This window comes from Patiria miniata, unplaced genomic scaffold, assembly GCF_015706575.1.
Source record: "Patiria miniata isolate m_02_andy unplaced genomic scaffold, ASM1570657v1 HiC_scaffold_5, whole genome shotgun sequence".
NCBI classification, from domain to species: domain Eukaryota; kingdom Metazoa; phylum Echinodermata; class Asteroidea; order Valvatida; family Asterinidae; genus Patiria; species Patiria miniata.
In genome coordinates, this window is record NW_024037072.1 from 5,062,804 (window position 1) to 5,082,573 (window position 19,770).

Here is a 19,770-nt window from a genome sequence, read left to right on the forward strand (position 1 = left end):
TGGTTCGTGACTCTCACCCACGTCTATGGCCTGCGGTTAAAAAACAGCAACCAGTCTCTCACATGCAATCTGCAGTAAAATCGTGCAAGGAAGAAATGTTGTGATTTTTAGTTGTGGGTAATTCTTTGTTTTTGTGTCGAAATGTCCAAAGACAGAGGATATCAAATGCTAGAAATAGTAATACAAAAGAGGAAGACTGTGATCAGATCTTAAGGTTAGTGAACTATTTCCTCTATGTAATATTGTGAATAGTACTTAGTACTAGTAGGCCTATACTTTTGACTAAACCAGAACCCGAACAGTGTCATGACTGTAAAACCGTACACGTCACTCGTCAGTTGTCACCACAATATATAGCCAACGACATCATTGGTCGTCATCCCATTCACAACGACAACTAACTACACAAGTATTGGCGATCGCGTAGTTACGGGCCCCTCTTTAGTTTCCGTCAAATTAGAGTCAAGGGTGCTTGTTATTCAAAAATGACCTTTTTCAACCTAAAGCAGACTTCTCTCATTTTATTTTTAGTCTAAAATGAGAGAAGTCTGCTTTAGGTTGAAAAGGTCATTTTTGAATAACAAGCACCCTTGACATTTTTTGTAATTTTGATCAGACCTGTTTCTTAGGGTAGAATTTTTACGATTTTTGTACGCAGCTTAAATTATAGTAGGGTTGGTGTTGTGCGAATCTTATTCCTGAGAAAGCCATTTTTGATCGTGTTCCCTGCATTTGATTTACACATAATAATAATAAAGAACATTTGTAAAGCGCTGGTATCCGCCTTAAAAAAGGCGCTCATGGTGCTTGAGGAGAAAGTCAAGTTAAGATTGCGTGTTGTGAGAGTAAGCTTGTTTGTACTGGTGAGATTTTATGTTTGTCTTAAATGTTGTGATGGATGGAGATGATTTGATAGCCAGAGGGACTTGGTTCCACACTCGGGCTGACGCTGCAGTAAAGGATCTGTCACCCCAAAGAGTGGAGGTCCTGGGCTCGTGAAGCATCATGAGCTCACTGGAGCGGAGTCCAGTGCGTGCTGTTGAGTACGGGTGGATAAGGTTGATCAGATACTCCGGCGCATTGTTGTGGAGGATTTTGTAATAGGCGATAGGCATTAGAGCTGGAGTTACTCAAGCTAGGTAAACATTATTTGTAATTAACTTTATTTCATTACTTTCATTTCTATTCGCAAGCTCCAACATTGAAGATTTTAGAAATCTTTGAGAAATTTAGCCCGGAATAGTTCATCTACATAGTGTTTCGGCTGTAAACATTTTACGTGTAATTACCCTTCCCACAAATGTATGTTTTAACTCTCTGCAGATCCTAACCAAAAAATTGGGGAGTGTTATTTTTAACCGAGTCCCGACGTTGCCACGTGATCCACACAGTCGCTTAGTGACCAGTGAGGAACGTAAGCCGGAGCACGATGGGGAACTGCATGGAGTGCAAGTCCCATGAGGGGGCGGAGAAAAAGACCAGGCGGACCAACAACGTCCAGCGGCCTGCTGCACAGCACAACGACACCAGCTACAAGGCCGTCAACAAAAAGGATAGCCTCAAGCTGGAGGACAACGAATCCTTTCCAAATCTGCAGCACATAAGCGACAGGGAGCAGTTAGGTGAAGGTGAGTCAACAAGATAGCCAGATTGTCTCTTAAATAAGATTTGAGGCTTTGCATGGTGGAGATACAAAATAAGGAAAGTTTTGCGGAAACACCATGTGCGAATAATTTCTCAACTAAGAGAATGGTTCTGAAAAGAACCAGAGGTATAAACTCGACGTTCCAGTCAGTATGCTCTGACCGTCTTCAGGAGAAGAACCAGAGGTATAAACTCGACGTTCCGGTCAGTATGCTCTGACCGTCTTCAGGAGAGAGACGGTCCTGAAGACGGTCAGAGCATACTGACTGGAACGTCGAGTTTATACCTCTGGTTCTTTCAGAACCATTCTCATAGTTGAGAAATTATTCGCACATGGTATTTTTTGCAAACCTTTCATTATTTCAGATTGTCTCTTGTCATCCGTAGTGAAGTTTAGAGCTGTGACTGTGGGTACTGTGTGGGAGCAGTAGAAGACACTGTGGGACTCTCACTGGCAGATTTAGTCAGTCACAAGTCACCACCAGTTATCATCAGTCATCCAGTCTCAAGTCAAGCTGCAAGCTATTCTGCAACTGTGACAAGGACATTCCTATGTCATTCCAAAGAGCAAGGGAACAATGTCATTGTTTATATCCTCTGTATGTTGTTACTTGTGACCTGACTACTTGTGATTAATGTTGACCAGGCCAAACCGACCGAGACATTATAGATATGTACCGAATCCGAACCGAAACTGATATAAACTCCCCAAATCCGACCCGACCCAACCTGACAAAAATTAAGCAAAAACTGACCCGAACTGAACTGATCCGAAAAAATAACTTTTAACTGGCTTGGGCAACTGTGTACGCTTTTTGTGCCTGAACATTCCCGCCTGGCGTGAAAATGTCATCTCTCAGTAAAGAATCATACCCTATGGTACGGTGAAGACTCAAAACTTTTTTACTGGTGGGCCTACAATTGTTATAGACTGTGCGTGATAGACCGCAAACCACATGCACATTCGCGCGGTGGGTTGACGTTGGTCGTACCGGGCACAGTTACTCTGCAATAATATTGCACTGCGTGAATTAGCGTGAAAGGGGCTCTTAAAATCTCCGTGTTGTGCTGGGGTCCAACACAGAGATTTTGGATTGAGTGAAAGGCCTGTAGACTAATCTCATGACTGCAGTTACAAGCTGTTTCAGCGGTAGTACCTTATACTTGCAGGTCGTGTGGATACATCGAATGTTCCGTTCCAATTGTGTGTTTTCAACTTTCTAAATCACACACCTCAAAATTGAAGAATATGTGTGACATGCATGCTACCATGGTGGCACCTGATAAATGTCTTGCTACATTGGTCAACAGATATGTCTGTAGACAAAGCTAGGTGTGGAAATTGTTGTATTGTCACAAAAAAGAGGTATTGACTGATAAAAATGGTGTAACATCTCCCCCTTTCAAAAAATCAGTGATTTAATTTTGTATACTAAAATTGCTTATTTAATTAGCTCATACCCAGGAAACCTTACATCATCATCTTATGTCATTATTACGTCATGAGTATCGACGAGTAGACCAATCCACTAAGCCCCCCCCCCCCCCAAGACGCTTTGACCAATCACGGCCTAGATTTATGTCTGACCAGTGTGCGCAAAAGTCTGACATGCGTGCACGCGCGTATGATGTGTGCGGCTGAATATGCATTATGGCATTAGAGAGGTGCGCAGTGGGCGGGGCTTAACCCTAACCCCCTAGGCCCTTTACCCTAACCCCCTAGGCCCTTTACCCTAACCCCCAAGGCCCTCTTTGCTAGGAACCATCCTCAATCCTCCACAATTCTCAAAAAATTTGCACTAATGTTCAAATGAAGGATACTCACTGCCTCAATCCTTCAAAATCCTCCAACAGTCCTGCCTCTCAAAATGCATTCATAGCAGCCTCAATTCTCCAAAATCCTCCTCTTCTTAAAACACTGTGCAGCCTCAATCCTCCAAAATCAACCGGTACTGAATGTCCATGTGCCCTCAATCCTCCCCTATCCTCCAAATGTGTATGTTGCATTCAGCCTCAATCCTCCAAAATCCTCCTGTTCTTCAAGCACCTTTCAGCCTCAATCCTCCAAAATCAACCGATACTGAATCCATGTGCCCTTAATCATCCACAATCCTCCAAATGTGTATGTTGCATTCAGCCTCAATCTTCCAAAATCCTCCTGTTCTTCAAACACTATTCATCCTCAATCCTCCAAAATCAAACGATACTGAATGTCCATGTACCCTCATTCCTCCACAATCGTCCACAAATGTATGTTGCATTCAGCCTCAATCCTCCCAAATCCTTTAAAACTGCCTGGAGGACGTTGGAGGATTGAGGAAGGTTAGGGTTTAATGGATCAATTGAAAATGTACAAAGCCTGCCACATGGTGGTAATGTTCTCCTAGAAATGACCACGGTAATAGCACTTCCATGTGTCTTCAACTGACAGTGAAACTTTCATTTTCAATTTCTGCAGTTCATTTTGTTCCGTGATCCTGTGTGCTTCATGTATTTCGATTTTGAACATCCACATTTGTTGTTTCCTTGGTTTTATGAAAGATATTAACCCAAAGCAACTGTTATTAGGCCCAGATGCAAAAACTGAATTTCGTTTTATAACATTTAATTTTTTAATTTTTTATGTAATTTCCGTTATTTCTGTGCGCCTGCGTGTTGGTAGATTTTCTGATTCGTGTTCAGAAAAAATATTCCTCAGTGAATACTTCACTTGGGTACTGTGCAAAATTATTATTATTATTAATATTAAAAATGTGATTTTAAATAACAGGAATTATGTCCTCCAATTTTTGTAGGGTTGGCATGAATCAGAAGAATTTTATCTTTAAATGTAGATCTCACTGTGAGAATGAGCAAATTGGGTAAATATGCTCAATTGCCTATGAAGGGATGTACGTGTACATGTACAAACATAAATGTGCAGACCGACATGTACAAATGTATGTATGCAATGTACAGTGTAGGCATATGCCATGAAAATGTTTTAGTGCATTCAAACGTGCAGTGCATGTAGTTCCTCATGAACGAAGATCTGTCATGTATTATTCCACAGCCTGCTATGCTAACTGCACAGTGGCTGGAATTCTAAGGATGTTAGGCAACCCTGACCCGGTTATTAACGTCCTGTTGTGATCCAGAAATCAAATTACCCTCGGACACACGAAGGAATTAAAAACATCGCAAAGTTGACAGTGTCGGTTTGAATTAGCAATTTAGCATTGCAGTCATTGGCCAATTTTACGTGGAGCTTGTTTTGTCCCTTGCATTGCTGACATTTGTGCCATTATGTCAATTGAGATCACCTAGATGGGGTGTACCCCTCATCCTGTTTTCATATTCACGCATTGATGCAGTAGAATGAGGCTGCCGAATATACCGAATATTCAAATATTCGGTCGTCAATCAAATATTTGGTCGCCAACCGAATATTCGGTCATCGTCCCAATATTCAAATTATTTTTCTAATCAACTATTTGAAAAATGTGAGCATCTCATTTGGTCGCCAACCGAATATTCGGTCATTGTCCAAATATTCAAATTTTTTTTTTTCGAATCAACTATTTGAAAAATGTGAGCGTCTTGAGGAGATAATGAAAAACGTCGTACAATTTGTGTGGTTTTAGTTTTTTGTTAAATGCCACACTTTTGTTGAAATGCACTTTTGTGCAAGATTTGAGGGCTTTCATGAGAGTATTCATGGTCAAATATTGGCCATTCCGCTGATTGTTCTTTAAATTATTTTTATTAGCTCTCTGTCAATTATTTGACAAGCGTAGGCACAAGCAAATCTGGATCGGCGGCCAATTTAGGATGACATATGTTTAACTCAGATCAGTGCATTTTTAATATTGAATATTTGAATATTCAATCAACTCCAAGTTGGAATTTTAATTGAACACTAAATTATTCCAAAAATGCATAGCCCTAGAATGAGGAGATTTAAAATCAGTGTATTCTGCAGCTAAAACTCAGATTTCCAAAAAAAATACTAATTGCATTGTGTCTCTTAGTTGCGGCTGTGTGCTGAGAGCCTCGTTAGCATGGGTCGTTAAGAATCGTGAAGTTGTTGTCAGCATTTAAACACCTGCCCCAAAGTCTGTTCCTTTATAGAGATAATCACGAATTCCAACCTTGTGTCTTCATCATGTGTATTTTTGTTTTTAACGAGAGTCGTTAACAACAATCATTACAAATTTGCTTCAGCAAATGAAACCAGAAAACAAGAATCGAAAATATGTTCCTCTTTAGAATGCAAGTAACGAGGCTTCCCATCAGTTGCCTTGAAAAGAATCACAAAATCGTGCGTGGCAGTTAGAATTTCCCTAATTGCTACATAAATATTAATGTGCAGCAGTTGTGTGCAAATATCGTTTGACAAAATTGCTCACAGATTCACGTTTTTAATATTGTGATATTTTTTTGGTTTGTGAAGGATTTACATGTAAAGTGCAATGACCCAATCATTAAGGAGGTGGTTGGCCTCTGTGAAATTTACGGAGCCAGAGAGGGCGACATGGAGGGGGGGGGGGTAGGGGTTGTCAACTTACAGTGACCACAGGGTATTGAGGACTGGTAAAGTTCACTGGCCAAACTGAGGAATTTAAAATATTTACGCATTTACACGTACAAGTTTATGTATGCGACCGTGCAATCCTATCTTTCTGTTTAGTGAACATGTGCATTAATCCTTAGAAATGTATCCAACATTCCCTGTAAATATATCCAATGAGGAATTGCCGATGATATTCAGAAGCATGTGCGGATGATATCTACAGTATAATCTAGGCATACTTTATGCATGGCTAAGCATAAACAACACGGTACAGCTTGAGACGTTGACACAATGCATCCTCCAAAAATGACTGGCACAAAAATGGCACAAGGCCTCAATCCTCCGAAATCCTCCAAAAACTGCCTGGTTGATTTTGGAGGATTGAGGAGGGTCAAGGATAATTCAACACACATGAATCGCGTGCATGTTGTGTCTGGATCTGATTGTACCTAATCATGTATCGCATGCAGCTACATGTACATGTACATGTATACAAGTACATACATCACTCTATCCTATTGATCTGTACCTAATCCTTGTGTCTGGCCATTTCATTACTGCACATGTATGTCCCATTGGGTTGCAGTCTTATGTGATTCAAATCTCTTATCCGTGCTCATGACACTATGACACAATTGAACATACATGTACACTCACACTAACCATCTATTTGACATGTACATGTACAAATGTACAAGTACCATCTTGAACGATGAACTATAGTGTTATATTGTTCATAAAAAGTTATCTCTATTTTCTAGATATTGTCTATTAAACTGTGTCCATTTTGTGAGTCAAGTTGGTGTGTTGTATTTTACTATTGATTAATTATTTCTTTTGTAACTTTAATAATCATTTTGTGAGTCAATTTTTACATTTTTTTTTCAATCTCGTTTCCCCTTGTTTGGATTATAACTGTTTGCATTATATGGATACAATGAAGACACTTCTCAGAATTCTGAGGTATTTTACATTTTGTAACTTGTACTAATTATTTGGCTTTTTTGGTGTCTTTCAGAGGACACAGAGGACCCTTCCCTACACCCAAGACCAATTACTCTATTCATGACCAAGTCCCAAACATTAGGTGAGTTTAATTGGAATACTGATGGTACTTTAAAGGGAAGATACAACATTTGCAAACATCAAAAAATGAAATGATCAAATTATCACGAAGTACCTTACTGAATTGTTAGGGACTGACAGTCCAAATCATCCTTTAAAATCGTGGCTCCTGGTGTGCTGACATTTTCAAGAAAAACTGTATTTTTCCAACGCTGGTCGGCTGACCAGCGTTGGAGAAAACTGGCTTTTTTTCAAAAACTGTTCCTAAGTTTTCATATTTAGTTATTCTGACTTTTCTTTGCAATTGATTACACACCTGTGAAGGGGTACAAGCCTGCTAGACTGATTCTCTGAGCCTACAATTCCCCAAGTGAATTAATTGCTCTGTTTCATTTTAAGTGGGGTCAGGGAACCAGACTACAAGAACATGATAGGTTTTCTTGGTTTTTCCAGCGTCTACAAGCCCAAAACATGAAACAAGTCAATTTAACAATACTTTCTATGACATACTAATCCTCCAAATCCATTTATTTCTGAAAATTACAGCAACAGCAAATGTTGTACATTCCCTTTAAATTTATATTTATGTAGTTATTTATTTATTACATTTTTTTTTATTCAGGGTACGCTGTATGCCCAAACAGTTTAAAAACCAGCGTTCCCTTGGGGCCCTGCATACATGACATATTATTAAATAAAGTTAAGTGAAGTAAAACTTACAATGAAAAAGTACATTGGTGAAACAGACTAAAGGACATTCAAGCTTACAAATACTTTGTACAAAAAAGAAAGATATATACAAGTTTTTAATTTAGCTTTGAAGTACATGGCATGAATTACTGATATCGGGATGGGCGGAAGCCTTGCAAAAACGTTTTTGGAAAAAACATGAGGAAATTCCCGATCGGGCTCCAAATTACAAGTTTTTGAATGCAGAGTTGTAAGTGAGCCATTTATGAGGCATTTCAAAGTCTGACTTTCTTTTTCTAATGCAGTTTGCGATTCCCATTTGTCTACCGGTATATGAATATCTCTATTATTTTGCAATTTTTTGTCCATCTCAAAATTCATGATTTTTTTATGGAGGGGGGGGGTATTTTTATTCTTGTAGGATTGGCTATTTATTGATGCATTTTTTTCAGTGGCCTTAGTAATGACTTTAATCACTTTTTCCTTTTTGAAATATTCATTGCTATTGGGCCACACAGATATATTAGCATGATTAAACTGCTCATGAATTGAGGTAGAACAAAAAAGTAGTTGTATTTTGACACAAGTGGCAAAATGACTTCCTTGAGAGAAATGTGTCAGTAGACGTCATACGAATAAAAATATCTCCATTTCTATGTCACTTGTAATTAAACACTTAAATGTGACTAATTTTAAATGAAACAAAAACATCAAATTTCAAACGATTTCTGAAAAGGAATTTATAGTTGACTAAATAGAAACATTCATTGTCAAGGTATTTTTTTCCCCTCCAAATTTGATAAAACAGAAGTAGTTCGGGAAAGACGGAAGCAGAACCAACTGCAGTTTCTAAATGAGCAGGCAGCTCATCACAGACGTAGCAGGCTACTGACCAAGTCTAGCTCCTGCTCAACGATATACATCGATGATAGCACCGTCACGCAACCGAACCTCAAAGCCACCATTAAATAGTGAGTAACATGCCGGATTTTTGTTTGTTAGGGAGTTCAGCTCTGCAAGAAGTTCTTATGAAAGTCACATGTCTACTTATTTATATTTATGGGTGAACCCGACCAATTAACCCTAACCTTCCAAAATCCTCCAAAATCCTCTTTGCAAAATTTTGCAAGATTGAGGCTATATATGGCAAAAATATGTGGCTGATTTTGGAAGATGCACTGTTTCAAGGTCTTGGGCAGGACCTTGTGTTGTTTATGCTCAGCCGTGCATAAATCTAGGCCTAGATTATACTTGAAATCCTCCGCACTGCTCCAGGATGTCACTGGCTCAGCCTCAACATATCGACAGTGATCGCTGGAGGATTTTGCAGGATTGAGGCAGTGGTCACCCCTCCAAGGACCACATTCAAGAAATAACGGATGATTTTGGAGGATTGAGGCTGTATGCAATTGTTACATGGAGGCAGTTGGAGGATTTTGCACGATTGAGGTTGCATCCCAGCAAAAATACCTAGCGAGTTAGGGTTAATAAACATTTCTGTACTCAAGAGAAAACACTGGACAGCAGATTTGCAAGCCCTATTTGATTCTGTAGTGCTTCCTTGTGTGTGTTTTCACATGTATACAGGTGGGGTGTTACATCATGTCTACATACAATGAACATGTGTATGTGTGTCGTATAGTCGTCAGTTTGTGGAACTTTGACTTGCGCAATCATTGTCAGATTTTATACTTGGACAGAAATGTAAAGTAACAGGAAGTCAATGTATTTTTTTTAGGAAGACCAACAATTTCACAGTGAAAAGGGACGTACAGTGTATGTGTATGTACCGGAAAGACAATGGATTATAAATCTTGAATGGAAATCCCCATTTACTACAGGAAATGTTGAGGGTTTATTTTTCGGGATGACGCTACATTTTGGACAAACTTATGTTTCCTTTGTAGAAACTGATGGGCCGCATGTAGAAAAAGGAAGTTAGTATATTAATGTGTGTTGAGGAAGAGACATGTAATTGTTATGCCTCAATGTATCCTGAAATTGAATTCCTTTTTCTTCCAAAATAGTTATGAGAAATGTAGAACATACATTAGAAAAGCTGTAAATGTAAGCACATAACTTTGCATAAGATGTGCATTTGTGTCTTGAAGTGTGCCCTCTATTTGTGTTCCCTCCCCCTCCTTTTGAATTTATGGCTGCGTAATTTTAGGATTTTTGGTCATCCCCATGCTCCCCACTGTACTAGATTGGATTGGGTTTGAACAAATACATACACTATACCAGGCTGTAATATTTAACATTTCAGTGTGTATAATTTAATGTTCTCTTATATATTAAAAAGAAAATTGACTGAAGCGGGATTTGGACCTATGACCCTCAGAAAACTGTTCTGGTGCTTTGCCAAGGAGTTTAATTTTATATCCGGGATACATTTCAGCCAAGTTTATCTGCAGTCGGATAATTGATTCGGATATTAGTTACAGGATTCTGAACAACTTCCAGAAAATCTTCCTGCAAAGACGGCGTCAACATTGTTTACAACCGGATAACTCCATTGGGGGAAGATTCTGAGGAAGTTGTTGAGAATCCTTCAACTGATACATGTACCTGATACATTGGTCCCATTGTGGATTTAAACCGCTCCGCAGGTTAGCCTGGATATTTCATGCAACAACTCCTCACTGAGCCATCCTGCCAAATTTATTCGTGTCTGTTTTTGGGATGCTACCGTAGTCTTGGGCCATAAGAGCCTGTGGCTTGGGATCATGGCAAAAGTTACGATGCTAGCAACATTAGCAATGCTGCAGACTTGGGCAGTCAGGGGATCACTGGTGTAAACACAACCGTAGTATTCTAAAAAGGACACTGGGGACACCCCTTCGCTTTCCATCGTCTTTGGTTTCAGGGCTGATCATTTGAATGCCAATTAATTATTATTCAAGCATAATTGATATTGTCAGAAGGAGGATTTCGGTCAACAAAGCATTTACGATTAACTTTTTGCATAAAAATGCAAATTCTAAACAGATAGAATTCTAAAATCCAAACAAATAGCATCTCACTTTTTATGTACAACCACTGCATCAGAGTAATTTCATTGCAAAAGAAATGAGAAATTCATTATTCTCTTACAATTTTTCATGATAGACCTGCAGTGCTAGTAGAAGTGCCGTCATTGGACACTTTTGGACACATACATACATGTACATGTACATGTACATATATACTCCTGAGTGACCTTTCAACGTATACATGTACAACTCTGGCCTCCAAAGATTTTGGAATTTTATTCAATCTGGGAAAAAAAGAACAACTTTTGTTAGTTTAATATTCAAATGTCGATATATTTGGCACGTTTGGCATTTGCCCAATAACCTTATTATCGACTGCAATATTGAAACTCAACTATGAATTAGATATCTATGATCCGTTCTGATTCCAATAACTCCTCCAGTTATACTGGTTTCAGCTGTCAGTGAAATGCACAGTTGCCTGAATGAATTCTGCAGGAAACAGATTAGAGAACCCCCATCCAGCGTATGGGTCGTAATGTCAGGTTTTCACAGTGTAATTAGATTGAGCCGAGTATGTTGAATGTTCCGGCTTCACCTGGTGATTGCAGAGTGGAGGAATGAACAGTCCAAATGACATGTAGACATATGTGGGTTATTAATGGTTGTATACACATGCCATGGGTAAATATATTACTAGTAGTTTTGCACGTCGCTGACTTAAATTCTTAAAAAGCTCTCTATAGAGAGTGATGTCTGAGTGCTTGCGAGAAGATATTGCTTGGTGGATTGGATCCAGAGACCTCCTGCTTTTTAGTGCAGACGTCTTTAACCACTGGACCACGGAGCTCACTATGGTCAGCTTGCCAGTTTGAATCTTGCAGTTGGTAATGCAAAAGGGAAAAAGCAAAAGGGAATAATAACATTGATATTGAAATGTACATCTCCATGGTGCAAATCATGATGAGGCCAAGTAAAAAAACTACCAGTTTATTTTCCCCGCCCACTTCCTTTTTCTAGCCTTGTTTTTTTTACATCTGCAATAATGTTTGCACATATATTGTCAATATATTGTCTTTTTATTTATTTTTAACAAAATTTTATCTACCGGTATGTAGAAAGGGTTAGCCACTCTTTTCGACACAATTTCAGCAAAAGAGTCGAGAAAGTGGAAGCCATCTTGCAAAATCTGCTATCTTAGAGGGGGGGGGGGAATAAATAAATAAACACACCCCTCCTTAATTGAAATGTAAAAAAAAAAAGAACGAGAAACTATGTACACTTGTACATGTACATGAGTACCTGTACATTCATGTACCGGGTGTACATGTACAAAATCAATTTGGATTGCCAGCACTATGTACGTGCACATCATGTATGTGATAAGTCAATTAAAAATGTTCGTGGTCATTGGCCGTTACTTTAATGGATCGATCAATTTTTAATTTAGTACAACACGTTGTATCGTTCATGTTATAATGAATGCATACATGTACCGGTACACACATTTGTGTGAATTCTGTTGTATACAGTTGATTGCATAAGTCAGTATAGGAATCATCCTGCATCTTTTTTGTATAATTTAATGTATGCAGAGCTGCTACACCAATTTGCCACATGTTTGTGAGTCCTTTACTGTTTGGACTCTAATAGTTGTATTATTTATGTTTGCAAGTATGTTCTCACAGGATTACAACAAATTAATACATTGTATACTACGCATAAACCAAAACTATGCATAAACTCCAATTCTCCCGTATTAGAGCATTTTGTGGGCCATAAACTCTCAAGTTTTCTTCATGTGGACAAAAATATCTCATTGGATTTGATATACAAATGTACCAGTTGGTAAAATTTCATTGTCCCTCTCCCCTCCCCCTCTGACCCCTCGCCTCTGGCCCCTCCCCTCTGACCCCTCCCCTCTGATCCCTTGCTTCTGGCCCCTCCCTTTCTGGCCCTTTCCCTGCAGTAATAATATAATGAGTTGATAATGGACGAGATGTTTCATTTTGTTTCTCCCCTCTCAGTGTCGCGCTTGCAATCTACTACCACATCAAGAACAGGGAATCAGACAGACAGATGGATATATTTGATGAGAAGCTACATCAGCTTACGGTAAAAAATAGTTCCAAATAAAAAGCTGTGTTTCTGGAGGGGGGGGGGGCTTTTTTTATATACAGTGAAACACTGCTATAATGAACACCGCTATAACACACATTTGGCTATAACGAACATCCCCTTTGACTCCCAAAATAGTAAATTATATTATAATGCACAATTACTATAACGAACAACCACTTTAAGGAACATATTTGGTGGACCCTATTGTGTTCATTGAAGTGGCGTTGTACTGTTTTTGTGGACATTGCCTTTATATCTAGGTTTCAGTTCACATTGGCATTTTCATTTCATTTTTCTGCCATGTATTATATGTTGGAAAGCGTGGTCATCTGAAAATTCTTACATGAGTCTTGCTTTATCAAATATAAAACTTTTCAGATTTTAATCTGAAATCAGATTTTTTAAAATTTTCCAATGAAATTTCAGATTTTTTAATGATCCCACAAAATTTTATCTTCATTATAATTTCCAAGAAAAGTTGGTAAAAATGGCACGTAAAAATTTACACAAGTGTGAAACACCTAGACCAATGCTGATCAGATCCTTTTCTGGCTGGAGAAAAGGTTAAATACTGACCTATGACATTGATGCGCTGTGCTGCACTGTGCGATGCTGTAGCAGCTCGGACCTAAGGTCCAATTTCAGATTTTTTTTGCTAAGGCCAGTTTCATCTCTGCTTTATACATTGTGGGAGAATGCAAAGCAACAAGTGAAAACGGATGTATGGATTTTTATCTTCAAGCAAACTTGAATCCTTGATCCTAATTGGTCGATCCGTGGCAACAAATGGTGCTACATTATCCCATATATGTACAAGGGTCCAAACCGTACTTCGCTTATCGCACTTTTCCAAGATGCATTCGCCATTCCCGCAGCAGGCACGTGTAATAGGTTAACTGCGTGCCTGTTCCATCTATACTGTGCGTCAAGTTTGCTTGAAGATGAATTCGTTGTCCCACTCGTGCTTGTGGAACATGGAAAATATAGTGCGTCTGCGTCCGACATACCACTCGGCCTTTAGCCTCATGGCATGTGGGAAAAAAACCGAATGCATTACATTATTCCATTATCCACCCGCACTCGTTTGGTAATTAATAATGGATTACTTAATCCCAAACCTAACCTACATCTTTCCCGACGTTATGTACATGTCAATAATTGACAAATCGTTAAATCCAGTGACTCACAACAGTATCAATTGTAGTAGTGTGCTTTTACTTATTTTTACTGACAGTTTCATGGGAACCACCATCTTTGTGGTCATGTGGCAATCTTAAGGAGCATTAGAATACAAAAAAGTCCCATCATCCTCAGGCTATGGTTGCATGACAGGATGTATGATTTATTTAGCCCATGTTATGAAAGGCCTTACCAGGTGACCACAACGCGTAATATCTTTGATTCTCTGTAATCTATAGAAAGATCCTGTGCCAGACGACTACTTCAAAACCAACCCAGAACACAAGCACATCTACAGATTTATCCGCATGCTGTTCAACGCGGCACAGCTGACTGCAGAGTGTGCTATTGTCACATTAGTAAGAGCTTTTTTATTTAAACATTTGCACATTTTAATATTGACTTTTGCCCTTTTGCAATGCAATTTTATGCATACTGTATTGTGGGTAAAAAAAGTCACCGAACTTGCTCGGCAGAAATCAAACTCACAACCCCTTGCTTACAAGCTACTACAACTAATGGTTCCTCACATATTTAAAGCTATAGTCCATCATTTGCAGCCATCCGAAAAAGTAACTGGCGTATTATTGTTGAAAAACATACTGGTTGAAAGATAGTAAGTAGACTAAACTCCCTGTTAAATTAATCTTTCTGGCAAGCTATCATTTTGAAGTAATCAACGAAAGAAGGCCTTTCCAACGGTGCGTCTTAAGACGCACCGTAGAAAATTTTAAATTAGTAGTTCGTTTTGTTATTCAGCGCAGCTAACGCAAGCATTGAAACGACGCACACGCGCGCGTGGTTGCTATAATTCGTCGGATCAGTGCACGATGTCGCGTATAGCTGCAATTCAAAACAATTCAAAACATGATTCAGCAACTTTGGATTTGAAATTGAGATCCTAGAATGTTGTTTTTCTCGGAATATACAGCTGAAGCTGAGCTGAAACTTCATCAGGTTAGTTGTTCAGTATCCTTCATTAGATTTTGAACACTTTTGTTGCTTCAAACGAACAAAATGCACAAATTACAAATGATGGACTATATATCTTTAAAAGGTGTATGACATTGTCCCTAGACTCCATTGCAGACACAGATAGGGGTGTGCATTTACGGGTAGTACGGGAACTGGGTACCCGATTGAAAAAAAAACATGGGTACCCGTAAAAGAAACCCAACCCCAAAATTCAAATTTCGGAAGTTGCTGTTCAGATTGTTCATAAAGGTTAGTACAACAATACTACCGAGTCGGTGTGTCGATGCAGCAAGATTCGAGTGAGTACATTAAGCAAACTGCAACATTCGCAAGCATCATAAACGTGAAATATGTGTTGTTTTCCAACGTGGCCTGGTCTATATTTTGAAAATTCCTTACAAATGACATTCAACCTTGACATTCAAACCTTTCTTTTTCATCTTCTGAGCAGAAGTAATTTGTAAAGTTGGTTTCGAGTACCCGATCTCATAATCTGGAACCGGTTTCTAACATCATCGGTCGGGTACTCGGGAACCCTGTTCCAACGCGCAACCCTAGACACAGACAATCTCAACTATTGAGGGCAATATTATTGTATTTCCAAAGAAAAAAAGTTTTTTATCAAATAAAAACCACGACAATTTCTTTCCTTTATACATCATGGTTTATTGTATTTACTCTTGACATGCAGGTCTATCTAGAGAGATTATTAACCTACGCTGAGATTGACATCACCCCAGCCAACTGGAAGCGAATGGTCCTAGGTGCCATACTCCTAGCGTCCAAGGTGTGGGACGACCAGGCCGTCTGGAACGTAGACTACTGCCAGATCATGAAAGACCTCACTGTTGATGATATGTGAGTGGCTATCAGCAATTTATTCCTACCAGTCTTGCAGTTCAGTTCTTTTCTGAGTTCTCCGAGTTACTGAGAGAAAAAAGATTTAACCTGAGATGGTTGACCATATGGTCTGAGAACCTGTTCTTCTCTGGTTAGGATTCTGTGAATTTGGACAAAATGCTTTTTGCTGAAAATTCAAGGAATTTGCAAAAATCTGACTGAAAACCTGATCTGAAACGGGATTTGAATATCGGCAACCTCTGTTACTACCGTAACACTGCTCCTCTTAGCTATTGACGGTGTTGTAGTAGAGTCCATCACAAGTCCGTCACAAGCCCATCACAAGTCCATCACATATCCATCACAAGCCTATCACAACCCCGTCACAAGTCCATCACAAGCCCATCACATGCCCGCCACAAGCCCATCATAAGTCCATCACTTATCCATCACAAGCTCATCACAAGTCCATCACAAGCCCATCACATGCCCACCACAAGCCCATCACAAGCCCATCACAAGTCCATGACAAGCCCATCATAAGTCCATCACTTATCCATCACAAGCTCATCACATGCCCACCACAAGCCCATCACAAGCCCATCACAAGTCCATCACAAGCCCATCGCATGCCCACCACAAGCCCATCACAAGTCCTCACTAGTCCATCACAAGTCCATCACAAGTCCCTCACAAGTCCATCACAACCCCATCACAAGTCCTCACCAGTCCATCACCAGTCCATCACAAGCCCATCACAAGTCCATCACAACCCCATCACAAGTCCTCACCAGTCCATCACCAGTCCATCACAAGCCCATCACAAGTCCATCACAACCCCATCACAAGTTCTCCAGTCTCAAGTCAAGTCACAAGCTATTCAAAGTAGCTGCATTCCTTTGTTATTGTTCATCCCCTGTTACTTACGACAGGACTTGCGATAGGACTAGTGATTTACTTTTGACCAGACTTGTGATGCACTGGACTACAGCACTGCCTATTAATGCCTATATCTGCATCCTCACAATGTGTCAGTGTCTGCTCAAGAGCCTCTGTTTAATTTCTCTTTGATAGGAATGAGCTTGAGAGACAGTTCTTGGAGATGTTGCAGTTCAACATCAACGTTCCCTCCAGCGTCTACGCTAAGTACTATTTTGACCTCCGTGCCCTGGCTGATGCCTATGAAATCTCCTTCCCTTCCTCACCGCTCAGCAGAGAAAGAGCCCAAACATTGGAGGTACTACAAACATTCATTTGTCCAATATTTTCGTATTCTTTTTTTGGGGGGGGGGGGAGGCAAATATCAAGTGGAGGAAAATGGGACAGTGATCAAACTGATTGTAATAACAGCAACTGTGAGAAAACCATCGCTGATTCTTGGGAACATTTGCTGTTTTGTTTTACTCTTAAAGGGTCCATCAAGTGAATTTTTCTTTAGGAACATATTTTGTGCAACTTTCTACTACTCGTACATGCATGAAGACTACATGTATTTGACTTGTCTTTGCTTTACTGCTATGTACTGACACAACAACCAATCACCAAGAAAAGAACGACGGCGAAATATCCAAAATTCTGGCACATTTTGGTGCTAAAATAGCTGTAACATTGAGGTTTCTGCCTCAAATACATGTATGTATAATCAACCTTTTCATAATTTGAAATGTCAGTTATGCAAAGTTTGTCAATTACCCGCTTTGAACATTTTGATTCATGGTTTTCCTTTTCTCTTAAAATCTTAGAAAGAAACAATACATGTTGTTAATACTAGTGGATTCCCCCCCCCCATGTCCCCATTATGAAAACTACAACAGAATATGCACTCATCTTTCCCATAGAACTACAACTATTAGTTGCATATTTCCCTAGATTCGTTCACTGAGAGTTCATACAATACAATGTTAGGAGAAAACAGGAGAAAAACCCACAATACCCTGCGATCTACCCGCCGTAATCGGCCTCTTTCTCCCTAGCAGCATTTAAAGTAAAAACTTGATGTTTTACACTGGTTTTCCAGTGACATATATCCTGCTTTGTGGCAGTTGTGTAAGATTGTTGAGTTATGATCAAGGTTTACAAAATCTTGGCTTAATTTCAAGATGTGGGATAATGGGTTCCGCTTCAAGATTTTAGTCTCCTTCAGTCACAGTTTCAGACCAGTTGTATCACTCTAGGGTGGCGTGGGTGGCTAGTGCATAAAGCGCTCGCCTCTCACCAATGTGGCCCGGGTCCCATTCCCGGCTCGGACCATATGTGAGTAGAGTTGTTCGTTGATTCTCTTCTGTGCCATGAGGGTTCTTCTCTGGGCTCTGCGGCTTTCCTCCCTCCGCAAAAAAAATCCGATCTCTGGCTGTGCTCCGTTGTCAGGCATGGGACGTATGGCGGCTGCCTAAGGCGCCTTGCATGCCTTCGGCTCAACCACGTTATAATCACGCCCTGTGCAAATTAATCTGGTCCTCTGAAAATGTCACAACGTTTAGCTAGGAATGTGCATTGTCTAACATTTCCTGTTCATTATTCTCATCCCTCACTCCAGGCCATCACAAGGCTTTGCGAGGAGAAGACGCGAGACCAAACCTACCAGGAGCTGAAGCGTTCCTCCAGCGTGGACGGCATTCACTTAGGCCCCAAATTCACGGCGGCTATCATCTCATGACACCTGCCTCCTAGAATCTCACCCGTCTGGGTTCGAACCAGGGACATATCAAAGTGCAAGTATCTGAACAAAAACATCAAGTGTTGTTTTTGTTTAACCAGTTAAAAAGTGTTGCAGAGCCCTTTTGCTGTGTTGAAGGCAACGAGGGAAGTATAAACACGTCGATGTAATATTTATCTTGCCAGGTCGATGTTGAATCGAACCGGGGACAAATGTATGCAAGTTAAGATGCTTGCGATGGATTGGGAGATTTGGCGCCGCTCCGCTTCTGAACCCAACTATTTTCTTGCCAGTAAACCCTCATGTGTTTACACATTCTCACTTCCCTTGTATACGTCAAGGACGTCAAATCGTGTCAAGTGGAGCACTGTTCCCTCATGGATGACTGAGTCCCAGGCCGATGTCATCAAACTGCTAAGGATGCCAGTTCAATGTTCTAGGTGGTTGTACTTTAGCTGCTTCCAGCTGGGCAGGAACTTCTGCTTCAATAGCACAGGCATATTGGGGATCATCTCTTATTAGTGCCCCGTTTAAGGTCTGGTCACAAGTCCTTTGTAGTTACCAATTTTCATGTTAGTCAGCTGTTCGGTGGGACAACCTGTGAATGGAGTCATTATTATTATTACTTTCTGGTACTGAAACCAAGGATTCCTCAAAAGCGCCCTTGGCGCTGTCGCTCATAAGCCTTAAGAAACCTGTAGAGAGAAGACAATGAGAAGAAGTGACAGTTTTATAGAGGTGGGAGGAAAAGCCCAGAAGAATATTCTGGGGAAAACTCACGGAGTCAGGCAGGGACTGAAAACCCAATCCACATATTGATCCAGGCGGGATTCGAACCCGGGTCATAGCTGTGGAAGGCGAGGAAAGTACCGCTACACCAACCTGACTCCCCTTATAGATTCCATAGATCTTCTCAGCCACATCGTCCATTTCAGCCACCTGACATTTTTCAGAGCAATTATATGTCCTGATCGTATGATGCCAAAGTACCATGTGACCATCCGGTTTCCCCTTGATTGGTTACCATTGCAGTAGGCATGTTTGGTTAGCAAGCGCATCCTGCGTTGTTAACTAGA

The 19,770-nt window shown here is 40.1% G+C and overlaps 1 protein-coding gene across 1 annotated transcript; it reads left to right on the forward strand.

The window, feature by feature from the left end:
- The first annotated feature begins 24 nt into the window (after positions 1–24).
- LOC119740660 (cyclin-Y-like protein 1) lies at positions 25–19,506 on the forward strand. Its single transcript, XM_038216030.1, has 9 exons — positions 25–214; positions 1,324–1,628; positions 7,215–7,283; positions 8,760–8,922; positions 12,951–13,038; positions 14,463–14,582; positions 15,890–16,056; positions 17,113–17,275; positions 18,575–19,506. The coding sequence occupies exons 2-9, from the start codon at positions 1,430–1,432 to the stop codon at positions 18,692–18,694; spliced, it is 1,089 nt and encodes a 362-aa protein (XP_038071958.1). The 5' UTR covers positions 25–214; positions 1,324–1,429; the 3' UTR covers positions 18,695–19,506.
- Positions 19,507–19,770: the final 264 nt, after the last annotated feature.

Coding starts and splice junctions, on each gene's coding strand:
- LOC119740660 (XM_038216030.1), top strand. CDS start 1,430: ATGGGGAACTGCATGGAGTGCAAGTCCCATGAGGGGGCGGAGAAAAAG. Junction 7,284..8,759: donor GACCAAGTCCCAAACATTAG/GTGAGTTTAATT, acceptor TTGATAAAACAG/AAGTAGTTCGGGAAAGACGG. Junction 17,276..18,574: donor AAAGAGCCCAAACATTGGAG/GTACTACAAACA, acceptor CCCTCACTCCAG/GCCATCACAAGGCTTTGCGA.